Source organism: Leopardus geoffroyi, chromosome X, assembly GCF_018350155.1.
Source record: "Leopardus geoffroyi isolate Oge1 chromosome X, O.geoffroyi_Oge1_pat1.0, whole genome shotgun sequence".
Taxonomy (NCBI): Eukaryota; Metazoa; Chordata; class Mammalia; order Carnivora; family Felidae; genus Leopardus; species Leopardus geoffroyi.
The window spans coordinates 82,242,971-82,258,728 of NC_059343.1; the positions used below are offsets into that span (position 1 = coordinate 82,242,971).

Below are 15,758 nucleotides of genomic sequence, written 5' to 3' on the forward strand. Positions count from 1 at the left end.
AAGTGATCTTTCTAAATACATACATGAGGGTAAGGGGAGAACTTTCATTTATTTTAAACAATTCTATATTGTTTGAAAGTTTTAAAACATGCATGTAATACTTTGGTCACTTAAAAAAGTGCAAAATGGGGCGCCTGGGTGGCGCAGTCGGTTAAGCGTCCGACTTCAGCCAGGTCACGATCTCGCGGTCCGTGAGTTCGAGCCCCGCGTCGGGCTCTGGGCTGATGGCTCAGAGCCTGGAGCCTGTTTCCGATTCTGTGTCTCCCTCTCTCTCTGCCCCTCCCCCGTTCATGCTCCATCTCTCTCTGTTCCCAAAATAAATAAACGTTGAAAAAAAAATTAAAAAAAAAAAGTGCAAATATCATTATATTACTCCACTGTTTAAAATCCTTCAATAGCTTCCAATTGATTGCAAGATAAAACTCAAGATTCTTAATATTATATGCTCCATTAGCCCTGCCACTTCATCAATGAGTCAGCTTCATTAAGTGACTTTTTGCTTTTCTCTTGTTCTCCCATATAATGACTCTGCCAGGGTTATCAAAGATGCTCAGTTCTGAATAATGGTAATCAATTGCTACTGCTAAAGCATCTATAGTGTACCAAGTACTTTACATGTGATCTCATCTTTCAACCCTTTAAGGTGGGCATTACCATCTCAGTTTTATAAAGAAACTGAAAATCAGGGGAGCCTGGGTGGCTCAGTCGGTTAATCATCCGATTTTTGGTTTCAGCTCAGGTCATGGTCTTGCAGTTGTGAGTTCAAGCTCTGCATCGGGGTCTGCGCTGATGGTGCGGAGCCTGCTTGGGATTCTCTCTCTCCCTCTCTCAAAATAAATAAATAAACTTAAAAAAAATTTTTAAAAAGGAACTGAAGATCAAAGGTTAAGTGACTTCCCTAAGGTCACACAGGTGTTGGCAAAGTCAGGATTTGAACCCGTTCTGCCTAACTCTGAAACCTATTCTCTATTATACCATGGTATCTCCAGAATGAAATGTTCCACTCTGGCCTTGCCTTTTAAAGAAACATATCTTCCTATCTTTAAATGCGTTAGGAGGTAGTTTAGTGTAGTAGTTCAGACCATTAGTTCTGGGGTCAAACTGCTTGGATTCAAAAACCATCCCTGTAATTTATTAGCTGTGTAACCTTGAATAAGATCATTTCTCTGGGCCTCAGCTCCTCCATCTGTAAATCGATGTAATAATAGTTCCTCTGAGTTGTAATTTTTAGATGACCCATGTAAAATACTTAGTACAACATGTGGCAAATAGTATATATTTCCTCAGCAAAGCATAGCTATTATTATATTATAGATACAGCTCAAAATTCTGTTGACCCTTTTGTTCATCTAGAGTTCCTGATCAGTACATTTGAATCCTGGCTTGCTATATCCTAACCATCCCTTTTATGTATTTCAGTGTAGCAGAAAGTACCCTAATCATATTGTATAGGCTTTGCCTTTTTGAGTGATTTTTTAAGATATAGCCTTAGATACACAACACAAATTTTATTAGTTCATACATTAATGGTTAATGGCTGAAATGTTCCTCTTGTTAAAATGTTAATGGATGTAATGATTTAATCATCAAATTGATTTAGCATTTCTTATATAAGTACTAAAAGTAGTAATTCAATTATTTTCTTTTATCGCAGGATTTGTGTGTAGTCATCAGTTCCACTTGCTTGTCTTCATAGTGGGACCTCATGATGGCCTCCTTATGTATATTCAGATATGATCTTCTGTTGGCTCACTTTCTGTGTCAGGTATCAAGTTTGGGCATTGCCTTGAAGCAGCTGTTTTAGGGAAGCCAATCACATAACCAGCCCTCAACTGGATACTCTTGACTTGTCTGTGATGGGTGTGGCATTCAAATGAACTATCTGACCAAGGCTTTGGCTATTGCCAGTACCTATGCAGTCCTTTTCGTATAGTATTTGCTTTTCCCTACTGCTGTCATCACCTCTCTGCCATTCTTTTCAAGGAATGGCAGCAAAGTCTCTCAGCAACTTTGGTGGTACCACCTGTGGTTTCCTCACCCTAGTTCTTGGGCTTTTTTCCTCCATGCCTTTTGAGAGGTCCCTTGTGGTATCTGCTGCCCATTGACTGGGGATCAATTAATCTAAACAATACCCAAAGGGTGCCTGGGTGGCTCAGTCGGTTAAGTTTCCGACTTCAGCTCAGGTCATGATCTCACAGTTCGTGAGTTCGAGCCCCGCATGGGGCTCTGTGCTGACAGCTCGGAGACTGGAGCCTGCTTCAGATTCTGTGTCTCCTCTCTCTGCCCCTCCCTCACTTGTGCTCTATCAAAAATAAATAAACGTAAAAAAAATACTTCATAAAAAATCTAAACAATACCATTTCTCTTACATGGAATAAAAATGCACGTTACCAGACTCTTCTGCATCAGCCTCTTTTGAATCCAGAAGATGCGACAGGATGGGACTATGAAGAGTCTCAAAAGATGCACTAGTGGGTGGTCTTTGAAATAAAATCTCCCCAGGCCAAGATTTTTTAAGGTACTCATACGAATGAAAATTGGTTTAAAAAAAGCCCCGATTGCTTTCCATGTAAATGTTATTCTACATGGGGTTTATTGACTTGTTATATTTTTAAATCTAAACTCCTAATAGAGATTTGTTACCATAAATAAATATGAAGTTCTTGCTTGATTTCCTTGCATGTGTCATCCCTAATGTTCATTCATGGGTTCATGGACAAGGCCTTAGGGATAGTCTTGGTCCAGTTTTCACAGTATGCTTAGTAAAACCCTAGAGGTCCTAAGACAGTGACTTAGGCACCACAGGGGTGGGTGAAGTGGGGGTGGGGGTGACAACAGCAGGCCTCCAGATATCCCCATCACTGTTGGAGCAGCTTTGCTTCTGTTTTATACATTAGGCTTCCAAGTAAGATTGCATTTCGGGAACAGCCTGCTAATTCATTCCTTTTATTTCTTTATGTCTTAAGCATTGTACCCTGAATATTGAAATGAGAACTTTGAATGTTATTAGGGCTGACACTACCACCTTTCTATCAAGATCCTGAAAATAAATTCTGGAGACTGACAAAGCAAACAAAAGCTTAAATTGTTGCTCTGGTATACTTCCTCGCAGATGGGGACAAATGTTCGACCTTTTCTTTCCTATTATCTTGTACCTAGCAGTGTCACACATATACTTGGTGCTCAAGCATGTTGTATCAATCTGACAGACTCTTTTTCATTATGTACACTAGCTGAGCAAGCAGTATCACTGTAAAACAAAATGGTTAACTTTGTGTCTAAATGTGAGGAAAATATTTTAATACTAAGTGAAGCAAGAGTAACAATGAATGAAATAGCTAATAAATAATGACATAATAATATATAAGAAAAAGAGTAAGGAAGAATTAATAAGAAGGCAAAGACTAAAAGACCCTCCCTTTATGACTTGAGGTTTTATGAGAACACACTAAACTCGGGGGGGGGGGCGGTGGTGGAAAACAATAGAGATATATAGATACGAAGTATATGCTAGATACCTACCCTAAGAGCCTGAGTTCTCCTGGACTTCAAAATGACATTATTACTTCTCTACATGTACATGTTCTCCAAACAGCAGCCAGATCCCCGTAAAACTTAAGCAATATCACATCACTCATCTGCTAAAAACCCTCAAATGGCTCCCCATCTTGCTTGGTAAAAACCAAGTACTTGCAATGGCCTACAAAGCCCTGTATGATCAGTGCACATCCCTGCCTCCCAGCCCCAGTCCCTCTCATGCATAGGTCTCTGACTTTATTTCTTAGCATTCTCCTTATTCATTTCACCCCAGTCATACTGACCTTTTGACTAGTCTACTTTAGCATCACAGCATGCTGCTCTGACCTTGGGGCCTTTGGACTTTCTGTAACCTCTGCTTGAAATATTCTTCCCAGATACCAACATGGCTTGGTCACTTAATTCTTTCAGGTCTCTGCTGAAATGCCATGTTCCCAAAGAGGCCTTCTCTAACCATCTTATGTCAAATCACAATACCCCCACAAACATTCCCTGCTTTTTCTACATGGCACTCCTTTGTTTTTTATGTACTCCTGAGTCTCTGGCAAGAAAGTATCTGGCACAGAGTAATCACTTAAAACTTTTGTTGGGGGTGCCTGGGTGGCTCAGTCTGTTAAGCATCCAACTGTTGATTTCGGCTCAGATCATGATCTCAGTTTGTGAGACTGAGCCCCATGTCAGGCTCTGCGGAGCCTGCTTGGGATTCTCTTTCTCTCTCTCTCCCTGCTCCTCTCCTGCTCATGCTGTCTCTCAAAATAAATAAATAAAACTTAAAAGAAAAACTTTTGTTGAATTTTTTCATCAGGATTTTTAAAAATTTCCTTATAGTACATATATGGTGGAAAGCTAAAAGGACTTGAGGCTTCTAGAAATGTGTATTTCCCCAACCTTTGTGGACTTGAACCAAAGACTCCCAACAGGCAGTTCCACTTTAGGTCTACACTCCAGTATACTACTAGGATTTGAAGTTGGGGGGGGGTGTGGAATCCAGTCAATATAACCTCTTCTACTACACTCAAGGAATGGACTGTCAACAGTGAAATTTCCCCCATCTCATCTCATCTGAAGGTTCTCTTTTTGTCACATAAAGGTCAGAGATTCCTGGAATACCATGCTGTTCCTTGCACAGAGGAGGTACCTGGACTGATTAACCTTCAGTCTTGGAACCAGACTACACCAAATCTCTCCAGGGTGCAAGTGATAACCAGAATAGAAAGCCTTCTCAATCAGAGTTTAATTTTGTAGAAGCTTTTATTTCAGTGATTAAAAAGATGCAATCAATGGAACCTATACTGATTAACATTAGACATGCACGTCTACCTGAAACTGCTGTTAGTTCTTGACTGGCCTAAATCTTTACAACCTACTTAGGCACTCTTTGAATTTTTTCAACCCTGATATACAGCGTCAGTAAGCTTCTTCCTTGTGGCAGTTTAGTAATGAGTATTATGCTCACTGGCTACATTCCTTTATAACCAAAGGCCTCTAGACACTCAAGCTACCTGTACTACCTTGAGACCATACCTTTATATATTTAAGTAAATCACAGCATAGGGGAGATTATCTAGAAAGCTGAAGTGTATTGTATGAATATCCCATCGATTTTTTTCCAACACTGATAGTCAAAACACTAGATAAGGAGGCCTACAGTTAAGTAGCAAATTACCCTTTGCTCATTGCTGCCCTTTCTGAGAGACACAAAGATGTATAACAATCTCCCCAGAAATCCTAAATGAATCCATGCAAATGACAGGTTGTACCTATGTGGTCCCACTATCAAATTAGAGAAAGCAGTTCCACTGTCAAAATTATAGAGAGCAATTAATGGGACTTTGAGAAAGCACAGTCCCACATACAGTAATATGCATCTAGTAGAGTTTTCCATTCATCTGTCAATTATTTTCACAAGATTAGCATTAAAAAACACAGCCAAATACACATGTCCCTCAAAGCGCGCACGCGCGCACACACACACACACACACACACACACATACACACAAAACTGGTCTTTGTTCATTCTCAGATGACAGGATGTCCCAAGAGTGACAAAGGTGGGAGCCAATCCCCCCATAGCCTTTTCTTCAACTATCCCATCAACAGCTCTTCATTTCTTGGACTACCTTCCTTTTCCAAAGAGGTAATGCTGAGATCAGTCAGAAAGGCTTTCTGAGAAAACTGGCTTGGTTTTCTGGGTCTGTTCCAGTCGATTCAAGATGAACTGGCTTGTATCAATGAAGCGCTCAACGCAGTTCACAAAACAGGCCTCAGCCCGACTATCCAACTTTGGCCCAGGCTTGTCCATGCACTTTTCCTGCTCGGGACAAGATACAGAATCACAAACAGGACAAGATACAGAATCACAAAGAGAACTTGGGGTAAAAAAAGGGGGGGGGGGTAACTTCTTGTTATTTATAGGAAAAATTTCACCTAAACCCAGTATCTGTTATGTTAATATTTCTCATTTGGCGTATGGCAAGCAGTTATCTACAGCCTTACATTAAATTCTCACAACAATCCTACCTAATAGATACTATTATTAATCCTCATTTTACAAACAGGGAAGCAGTGGGAGAGATACTTTGCCCAAAATTATTGGGCCAGAAAATGGTGGAGCTATTACAGAGCAAAAAAGGGGGGGGAGGGGCAAAATACAAGTGAAGTAACCCTTGGCTGAATTTGGCTGTAACTCCACAATGCTGCCACCATTAAATGCCTTTAGACTAACTGCCAGGGGGAAAAAAGGGGGGTGAAAGCATAAATCACAGCAGTGACACCCTGAAACCTATCAAACAAAAAAAGACATCTATTACCCAAGATGCTGTAACCTTGTATACTTAAGCCAGAAGTTCTTGAATCCTCTCAAGATTAATGGAAAGTTGTATGAATTTTCCTAAAGGGCCCACAAATTACAGATTCTTAGAGGAATCCTCAACCACACCTCCTCCTGGCCCAAATGTAATGAATTACAGTTGTTTTTTTTTTGTTTGTTTTTTGTTTTTTTTTTTTTTTAAAGAATGAAAGTACCAAGTAGTACAGGACTCAAGTAAGCATTTGTTAGGGGTCAGAGTCCCACAATACCATAAGTTTATGTGAAAGGGACTATGGAACCAATAACTGTATATAGTTCAAGTTATTTCAAATGAATTTTATTAGTTATTCTCTGCTGTGTACACAAGCGTCAGACTCTCCACTTCCAAGGAAAATTATCCTTGGCCTCTGAATTCTATGAGATTTTTTTTCTCAAGGCAGGGAAGTTATGCTGTCCTTGGCAGGTAGAGAACACTTTGATCCTAAGCTGCAAATGCCTTTCACCCTTTTGCCAAGTCCCCTCACAAGGCATATTCAATTCCTCAACATTGAGACCCGAAACAGCTTGGTATTACACAACAACCCAACAAAAAAGCAAATTTAAGTGTGTGTGTGGGGGGGGGGGGGGGGGGGGGGGGGAGACGCTACTTTTACAGTTAGTGGGCTACAGCGACTCATTTGTCACAGACAACGGTTAAAGCAACTGGGAAATCCAGGTTAACCCTGAGGAGTCCAGGAATGGGAGACTCGCTTCCTGGGAATCGGGGCTCCAAAAATAAGAGCTCAGTATTGGTGACCAGCACCAGGCAGCGTCAACCTCAGGTGCCTAAAAGTGCTGCTCGGGACAAGTGTGATTCCCAGTCCTCTGCACCAACAAAGCCGAGGTCTGGCGTGAGAATTCCCCGAGAAGCGGGGTCACCCTCTCACCCCTCCCGCTTGGTGTGAGAAACCGAAGGAAACCAAGGCAAGATGCTACCGGGTCCTCCCCGTCCCCAAATCTTGGACGTCCTGACAAGTCCCGCCCGGAAGGGGCAGGGGGAAAGCAGGGACAGTGGCTAGGTCCCAGCCCCAGCTCCTCACCCAACAAAGTTCCGTCATCTGGTGCACCAGCTGCTGGAAGCGCTGCTTCTGAGTCTCCACCTCGATGAAATGTTGCAGCTGTGGGTCCACCGAGCCCAAACCCGCCGCGGACGAAGACGAGGAGGCATCCATCCCAGCGCCGCCACGCGTGCCGAGAGGAACTCCGCAGCAACTCACCGACCTTCACGTGTCTCCGCGACGGAACCGGAACCACAATCCACCGCCTCCAGACCCGCCCCGTGACTGCAATGCGCCGGCGTGTGGCCCCCTACCCCCGCCCGCTGCTCCTCCCAGCCGCTTGCGCTCCCGGCTCCAGCTCGCGACCCAGCGGCCGCTCCCTACGTCAGCTGGGAGGCCTCCAGGCTTGTAGCCGGGTGTTGCGCTGCGGTCGAGATGCTATTCCAAAGAGAAACGGTCAAAAGTGAAAAAGGAAGTTACTTCACACCAGGTGGCCGGTTCGGTCTGCCCGACAATCCCTGGCCCTGCCCACTTCCAAATTGGCCCGCGCTTTTCCTGCCGCTGTGACTGCTAGGCCCGTCTCTTAGCGATCCTGGAGCCCCAGTTCTTTGATGGTGTTTTGAAAGAGGCTCCTGCAGAATTTGTCCCCAACTTTCAGATTCATTCCGGTAATGCTGCATGCACTGGTGCTTTGCTTGTGAGTTTATCTCTGATTTAGAGCCAGAATTTTCCAAGAGCCAGAGGAGTTAATTGCCGTGGATCTTGCCGAGTTCTCAAAGTAGGAATATGGCAAACCAATGCCACACAACAGTTCTCTGCAACACTGAGATGGGGCGCTTCAGGGAGGTTGTGTGATTAATCGAGGTAGCAAGAAACCTTCATGCTTTCCAGTAATTTTATTTTATCAAAACACCCTGCCCTCCCATTTTTATGACACCATTTTATTCTTGCCAAATTCTGCCTCCCGCCCCCCAAGCTCTAATGCCTACCCAAAGAGCTGTTGGATCCCTTGTCAGGCTATTTACATCCCTCCCTCCTCCAAACTTTCCATCCCAAATTCAGTCCTGTCTTAATACTCCTGGAAATTATTTTCTCTGAGAACAATACCAGGCACAAGAATTCCTTGGCTTTTGCTCAGAAGGTACTATCCCAGAGAATCATAGAAAAGAGTCATTCCTAGATGTAGAGAGGGGCCTTTGTGTATTCAGCAAGAGCACAAAGGACCCAGTGCCTGTAAACCTGGGATTTCCTCAGAAATGAAATTGGGGCTTGTGGAGGAGAGGGGTAGAACCAAGAAGCTTATTGGTGAGCTCAGGATTCTTCATCCATGACATCTAGGATGTTGCTCAGAAGAATTTTGAAAGTAGGACGTTCCTCTGCTTTCTAAAACCAAACAGAAAGTAGAGTGTAACAGCAGGCTAAAATCCAAAATTCAAGGGAAATGCACTGAGTAAGCAGCAAATGTTTATCAAGTGTATACTATATTCCCTATAGCATAACCTGTCAATTACACACGAAAGAAAGAAAGAAAGAAAGAAAGAAAGAAAGAAAGAAGAAAAGAAATGGAAGTGCTCCATAATGTCTTTGTGCACTTTTCATCTTTAGTAACTCAGGTTATTAATGTGATGGGACAATTCGCAAATTAAACTCACAAACACTGATTAAACTAAGGGTAAATTCATTACAAAATTGTACATCAATGCATCCTTATTGTGGATCCTCAAGTGAAAAATGGCTACTGAACAAGTTTAAATGTTTGACAGAACTGAAATTGTAAGCTTTTAAATACGGTTTCTATCATCCCACAAAGTTCTACAAAGAAATTAACATTTCAAGATCATGGGCTGCATCAGTGGGCAGAGATCCTCAGCACCTAGGACATTTTTATTACCACTGTCTGGCCTCTAGACTAAGACCCTTTGTGACCACCATGGTCCATAAACCCCTGAGGTATTTCATGATTCAGGGCATATTCATGCCAGAAAGGTCTCAATCCATCAGAACCAAAAAGTCATCAATTTCTTGTCCCTTTGAATCAGTGGTTCTTAAACCTAGCTGAGTATCAGAATTTCCAGGGATGTTTAAAAAGACTTTTCTGGGTGGGGGGGTACCTGGGTGGCTCAGTCGGTTCAGTGTCCAACTTCGGCTCAGGTCATGATCTCATGGCTCATGAGTTTGAGCCCCTCATAGGGCACTGTGCTAATAGCTCAGAGCCTGGAGCCTGCTTCAGATTCTGTGTCTCCCTCTCTGCTCCTCTCCCACTCGTGATCTGTCTCTCTCTCTCAAAAATAAAATAAACATTAAAAAAAGTTTTTTTGGAAGACTTTCTGGGTTCTGCTTCAGACATACCTAATTGGAATCTCTGAAAGTAAGGCCCAGTTATCTGCAGTTTTAAGAGTTCTTCAGGGATTCTGATATGCCAATTTCATGAGTATTACTTTTCTTTAAATGTTTATTTATTTTGGTAAAAAGACAGAAAGAGAGACAGAGAAAGACAGCGACAGGGCATGAGCAGGGGTGGGGGGTGGGGAGCAGAGAGAGGGAGAGAAAGAATCCCAAATAGGCTCCACAATGTCAGCACAGAGCCCAATGTGGGGCTTGCTCCAAGGAACCATGAGATCATGACCTGAGCCAAAATCAGGAGTCAGACGCTTAACTGATTGAGCCACCCAGGTGCCCCTCATGAGTACTACTTTAAACAGGCTCTGCAGAAAGCACCTGTATGAAACAGTTAACTAGCAGAATGAGGATGTCCTAGTTGGGAAGGAGCATTGTCAATCTCCCTTAAACCTGCATGGCGCAGGAGAGAGAAGGGAAATGGTGTCCCTTTCTCCATACATCCTTTGTGACTTCAGTCATTTGTTGAAGGGAAAGGAACCATGCTTTGATCCAGATACCCACTTTTCACCCCACCAAGAGGACTCCAGATTCACATATATGCTTGTTGGACACTGTCCTTTCCTGTTTCTAGTGGCACAGAACTAAGCCGAGCATTCATTTCCTACTAGAGATTTAGGGTGGCAAATTAAAGTTGCCAAGGATCTACTGAAAAGTGGAGAAAGCACCTCTGAAAAAACTCAAGGTGAGAGCAGCAACACATTTTATTTTATTTTATTTTTTATTTTTTTTTTCAACGTTTATTTATTTTTGGGACAGAGAGAGACAGAGCATGAACGGGGGAGGGGCAGAGAGAGAGGGAGACACAGAATCAGAAACAGGCTCCAGGCTCTGAGCCATCAGCCCAGAGCCTGATGCGGGGCTCGAATTCACGGACCGCGAGATCGTGACCTGGCTGAAGTCGGACGCTTAACCGACTGCGCCACCCAGGCGCCCCTTATTTTTATTTTTGAGACAGAGAGAGACAGAGCATGAGCAGGGAAGGGGCAGAGAGAGAGGGAGACACAGAATCTGAAGCAGGCTCCAGGCTCTCAGCTGTCAGCACAGAGCCCGATGCGGGGCTGGAACTCACAGACCACGAGATCATGACCTGAGCTGAAGTTGGACGCTTAACCAACTGAGCCATCCAGGTGCCCCCAAAACATTTTAGTAATAGTGGGACAGGCTCCTTATTTTCAAAATACCACTACTATCCACATACCCCATGATGCATTATATTTAAAAAAAAAAATGACCACTACTGGGGCACCTGGGTGGCTCAGTTGGTTCAGCATCCGACTTCAGCTTAGGTCAGTGGTTCTTGAGTTCGAGCCCCACATTGGGCTCTCTGCTGTCAGCATGGAGGCTGCTTCAGATTCTCTGCCCCCTCCCCCCCTCCCCTGCTTTGCTCTCTCTCTCTCGCTCTCTCTCTCGCTCTCTCAAAACACTAAATAAACATTTAAAAAAATTAAAAATGACGACTGCCTATTTTAGTTCCTTTCAGGATTTTTTTTTTTTTTAATGCCATTTAGGACCACAGCCAGAAAAGGTTGGCAGTTAGTAAAGTAGAAGAAAAAGCCAATGACTTCCAAAGGAATCAACACAAATTTTAATGACTTTTCTCTTCATTGTAAGAGTCCATACATTTGCCTGAGTACCGTTAACTGCCTGCTTATGCTAGGTGACATGGGCCCACAACATCCCCTCTCCCTATAGCTGAGTTGGTAATGGAGTCTGTTAATGATACTCTAGGGAAAACTGGATGAGCCTGGGAAAGCCTCTGGCCATCAAAGGACTGGGGTACAGGCTGGGTCCAAGAATGTGTGTAGCTATCGGTGTGTGCCCAGTCGCCATGTGGCCAGGGAGCATGGGGACTGGGTGCCTGGCTGGCTAAATGGGAAAGTACAGCTTGAGGAAATCACTTAAGAGGTCCCAACAAAACACTTACCTCATGCCAGCAGCTGTACATGATGCTATATACCCTCTCTGAAGCTAGATGAGGCCTATAGAGACGTAGACCTTGGGCAATGTGTTCAGCTGTTTCACTGTTAGTAAATCTTTCATATGGCATCTTCCCCAGAGAGTAAATTTCCCACATCAAAACCCCTAGAAAATGAAAAAATGTATTAAGTCGATTTGCAGTCTCTTCAGGTAGTTGGGACACTAGTCTTCCTAGATCAATGTCAAATATTAGATGCAGCTGATTCCCCACACTTTGAATTTTGCATTTGGTCCAAACTTCTCCTGTAGTACTGACCACTCTAGAGGGTAAACAGGGTCTTACTGTACTATTAGCTCCTCTAGGAAAGAGACAGCTTCTTATTTGTAATTATAGGGTCTGGTAGAGTCCCTTGGTACATAATCAGTATTCAGAAGCTGTGGAATACTGAATAAATTGTTCCTCTCAATATATTGTGAGTTCTAAGAAGGCAGGAACCATGTCTATTTTACTGTTTTTAGCCCCAGGAACCCCTGTGGTGCCTGACAATAGTAAGCACTCCCTAAGGATTAGAAGAATGAAAACAACAAATAGTAACCTCTGTGTGCAGGTTACAAAGTGGCAATTTCCCCACTGCTTTCCCTTCCTTTGAGCTATATAATCTGTATAATTTTATCCACTCACCAAAAGCCCAAATGTCAGATTTGCTGCTGAACTTGCTATACATAAGGACTTCTGGTGGAGACCACCGGACTGGAAATTTGGAGCCTACTGAGCTTGTGTATTCATCATCCAGGACATACCTGTGGATGGTTCAAGACTTGTTACTGTTAGGATTTGGAGAGCTTGACATGTGCTTAAACTTTCTTGGCACAGTCATATGAACTGCACAAATGCATGCCTATGGGCCAATCAGTATGTTTTTAAAAAGTTATTTTTAATGTAATCCTGTTTTCTTATCTGAATTAGCTTTCTTGATTAATAATATGGTTACAGAAAGTATGAAGTGAAATAATACTCCCTTCTTCTTCTCTGCCCTTCTTTGTCTTTTCTCCTTCCTTCTAGTCTGTAGTTGCCCGTGGGAATTAGACTAATTAGTAAAGAAGGAGGCTCAGGAGTAGAGACAACAGGATTAACAAATAAAAAAAAAAAACATATTTGGAGAAATTGGCTAAAGAAAGAGGGAATGACAAAAGAGAGGAGAGGGATACAAAGGACAAAAGAAGTGACTTAAATAATTCAGAGAAAGAAAAGGAACAGAAAGACTAGAATGAGGGGGATAAAAGAAAGGGAGAGGATGAAAAACAATAATGCTGCCTCATGTTTGTGCTGTGCTAATTTTACTTTTACTTTTTTTAATGTTAACTCATTTTTTGAGAGAGAGAGAGAGAGAGAGAGAGAGAGAGACGGAACAGGGGAGGGGGCAGAGACAGAGGGAGACAGAATCTGAAGCAGGTTCCAGGCTCCGAGGTGTCAGCACAGAGCCCAACGCGGGGCTTGAACTCACGAACTTCAAGATCATGACCTCAGCCAGTGTCAGACACTTTGAATGATTGAGTCACCCAAGCACCCTTATTTTACTTGTAGAGGGAAAGATGAAAAAGATACACTTACCTGGACAGGCCGAAGTCAGATACTTTAACAACTCCTTGATCATTTACCAAACAGTTTCGGGCTGCCTGTAGCACAACAATTACCAGTGAGACTCTGGCCCTGACATACAGGTCACAAAGGCACAAAGCTTCTGCCCACCAGGGGAATGAAGCCAGGGAAGCTTCATCTCTTTCACTCCAGAGACACTTTCCCACCCAGCAGGAGTCAGCTGTTGCCACTGAGAAACTTGGATACATTTCCCATACATCTAAAGCAACCTGCTATGTAGACATAAGTAAAACATTGAGGGCATGCAGAATGATTCCATTCACAGTGATGATTCCATGACACCCCTTCCTCTACCAAAATGTTGAGAGAATTAGGGAAAACAGAAGGCAAGTTTGTTTTGTTTGGTTTGCTTTTCTGCCAGTGGGCTAAGACAATTTGAGCCTTGGCCTCCCTGAAATAAGCAGTGGCACAAACTCTGATGCCTCTAGAGGCCAGGCAGGCACAGGCAAAATGAGAGAGTGAAGTGGGGAGGGTAGATTGCAGGAAAATGCAAAGCATGCAGTTGGTCTGAAGGAGGCAGCTGTTCCTCAGCACCAGTTGACTGTTAGCATGGTCTGTGAGAATGGGCCTGGTGTTTCAAGATGGTCAAGATTTTCAAGACAAGCTGGAAATTCAGTTTTTATTTTTAATGAAAACACTTTTTATGTTTATTTATTTATTTTGAGAGAGAGAGAGAGAGAGAGAGCGAGCACAAGCAGGGTAGGGGCAGGGGGCGGGGAGAGAATCCCAAAAAGGCTCCGCGCTCTCAGCACAGAGCCTGATGTGGGGTTTGAACGCCCAAGCCGTGAAATCATGACCTGAGATGAAATCAAGAGTCAGATGCTTAATCCATTGAGCCACCCAGGTGCCCTCAGTTTTTTTTTTAAATGTGTTTTTAAGTGTTTGCTAAGTAACCTACAACATTTTTTTTTTTATAAAAGAACAAATGCACCCAAATGTACAAATGTACTCTGATGTAACCAAATGAGGTTCTGTGCCAGGAGCAGCCCCAATGGGAAGCAGGGTTGCCCTTCTGTCCTGAAGGACCCCACCATTTTTACTTGCTGTGGTAGGGGATGCGAGTGAGTGACAGCTCTAGCTACCACCATGGCAGAACTTGTGTTGGGGCTAGAGATCCTTGACTGGTTGCCCACTGGAGCATAGGTTCACCTAACTCTTAATGCCTTCTAGATAAAACTGAAATGATGATTCCAGCAACCCTCCTCATCCATGTACTATATATATTCCTCTGCTACTTTCACCCCCTCAGTCCTTGGTCCCAGGCCAATCCTTCTGAGGTCCTACCAGGTCTCGGTGAAGAAATTGCTTTGACTCCAGGTATTCCATGGCTTCACAGACATCCTTGCACATCTCCAGCAGCTGCTGAGTCTGGAGGCGGTGGCGCATTTCCCTCAGGTAGTTCAGGAGGCAGCCATTGGCCATGTACTCAGTGATGATGAAGATGGGGCGCTGCTTGGTACAGACGCCGTACAACTGTACCAGCTTCTCATGGGAAAGATTCCTACAGGAGAGGCAACAAACCAGTCCTCCCTTTCTGGCTCTGCATACTAATCAGAAAGGGGCTGGAGAGGAAAAGAGTTGGCCTGGAAGTAGAGTATCAGGTAAGGGACCATGATAACAAGTTGACTTTCCTCCTTCCCACCCTAAACCACAAATATGCCTAATATGTGAGAGTAGAAAGGGATTTGAAGCCTGTCAATAGAACAGAAAATAAGCCCAGGGCTAACTGAATAATAAGGGTAATCAGAATCAGTCTTCCTTTTGAAATTTTCATTTTTCACATTTATCCTTAAATGCTACTGAGATGGTACAACCCTGTGATCAACACTATTATCAACCAATATCTAAGATAAATAAATGATTACCTCAGCAGTTAGTATTCCCACCAATCAAAGATTGACCTCAGGCCCTGGTCCCAAATCTCTCCTACTCTAAGTCACCTTAAGCCACAGTGGAAACAGTCCTGGTAATTCCTAGACTCCAGCAACTGGATTGAGAATTGAGTTTGGGCTGTAACTCACATCATGACTTTGGCTTCTTCAATGAACTCATCCTCGGACATGGAGCCTTCTTTGATCATCTTGATGGCCACATCATACTGGCCTCTCCATTTCCCATATTTCACTACCCCAAATTGTCCAGTCCCCAGCTCCTTTAAGAAGGTCAGGTCCTTTGGATCGATTTCCCATGATCCTATAACAACAAAGCCTTGATACGATTCTTTGGGAGTCATGTATGTATAATTCCTACAATAGATAAGAATCTCTACTAGGGGTAGTAATAGGCAAGTGGTAAAAAGGAAATGTTCAGGAGTACTAATGTCTCTTTGCCTGGGAAAATCTCAGGGACAGGGTGGTTACTGGTTGAAGGAATTGGAATTTTAGGTGCCAATTAGCC

The 15,758-nt window shown here is 43.3% G+C and overlaps 2 protein-coding genes across 4 annotated transcripts in view; both read right to left on the reverse strand.

Moving 5' to 3' along the window:
- Positions 1–4,769: 4,769 nt before the first annotated feature.
- On the reverse strand, positions 4,770–7,645 carry TIMM8A (translocase of inner mitochondrial membrane 8A). The gene is made up of 2 exons (XM_045470862.1): positions 7,427–7,645; positions 4,770–5,849 (listed from the first exon to the last, which is right to left on the reverse strand). Exons 1-2 carry the CDS (start codon positions 7,556–7,558, stop codon positions 5,688–5,690), a joined length of 294 nt encoding a protein of 97 aa, XP_045326818.1. The 5' UTR covers positions 7,559–7,645; the 3' UTR covers positions 4,770–5,687.
- A 620-nt stretch (positions 7,646–8,265) lies between these two features.
- The window catches only part of BTK (Bruton tyrosine kinase), a 31,976-nt gene continuing 24,483 nt past the window's right edge, over positions 8,266–15,758 (reverse strand). For all 3 annotated transcript variants that reach the window (XM_045470860.1, XM_045470861.1, XM_045470859.1), the window contains exons 14-19: positions 15,383–15,554; positions 14,646–14,862; positions 13,314–13,378; positions 12,384–12,502; positions 11,709–11,866; positions 8,266–8,767 (exon numbers count right to left, since the gene is read on the reverse strand). In XM_045470860.1, the coding sequence (XP_045326816.1) occupies positions 8,696–8,767; positions 11,709–11,866; positions 12,384–12,502; positions 13,314–13,378; positions 14,646–14,862; positions 15,383–15,554 (803 nt within the window). In that variant the 3' untranslated portion in view covers positions 8,266–8,695. The remainder of the gene's footprint in view (positions 8,768–11,708; positions 11,867–12,383; positions 12,503–13,313; positions 13,379–14,645; positions 14,863–15,382; positions 15,555–15,758) is intronic.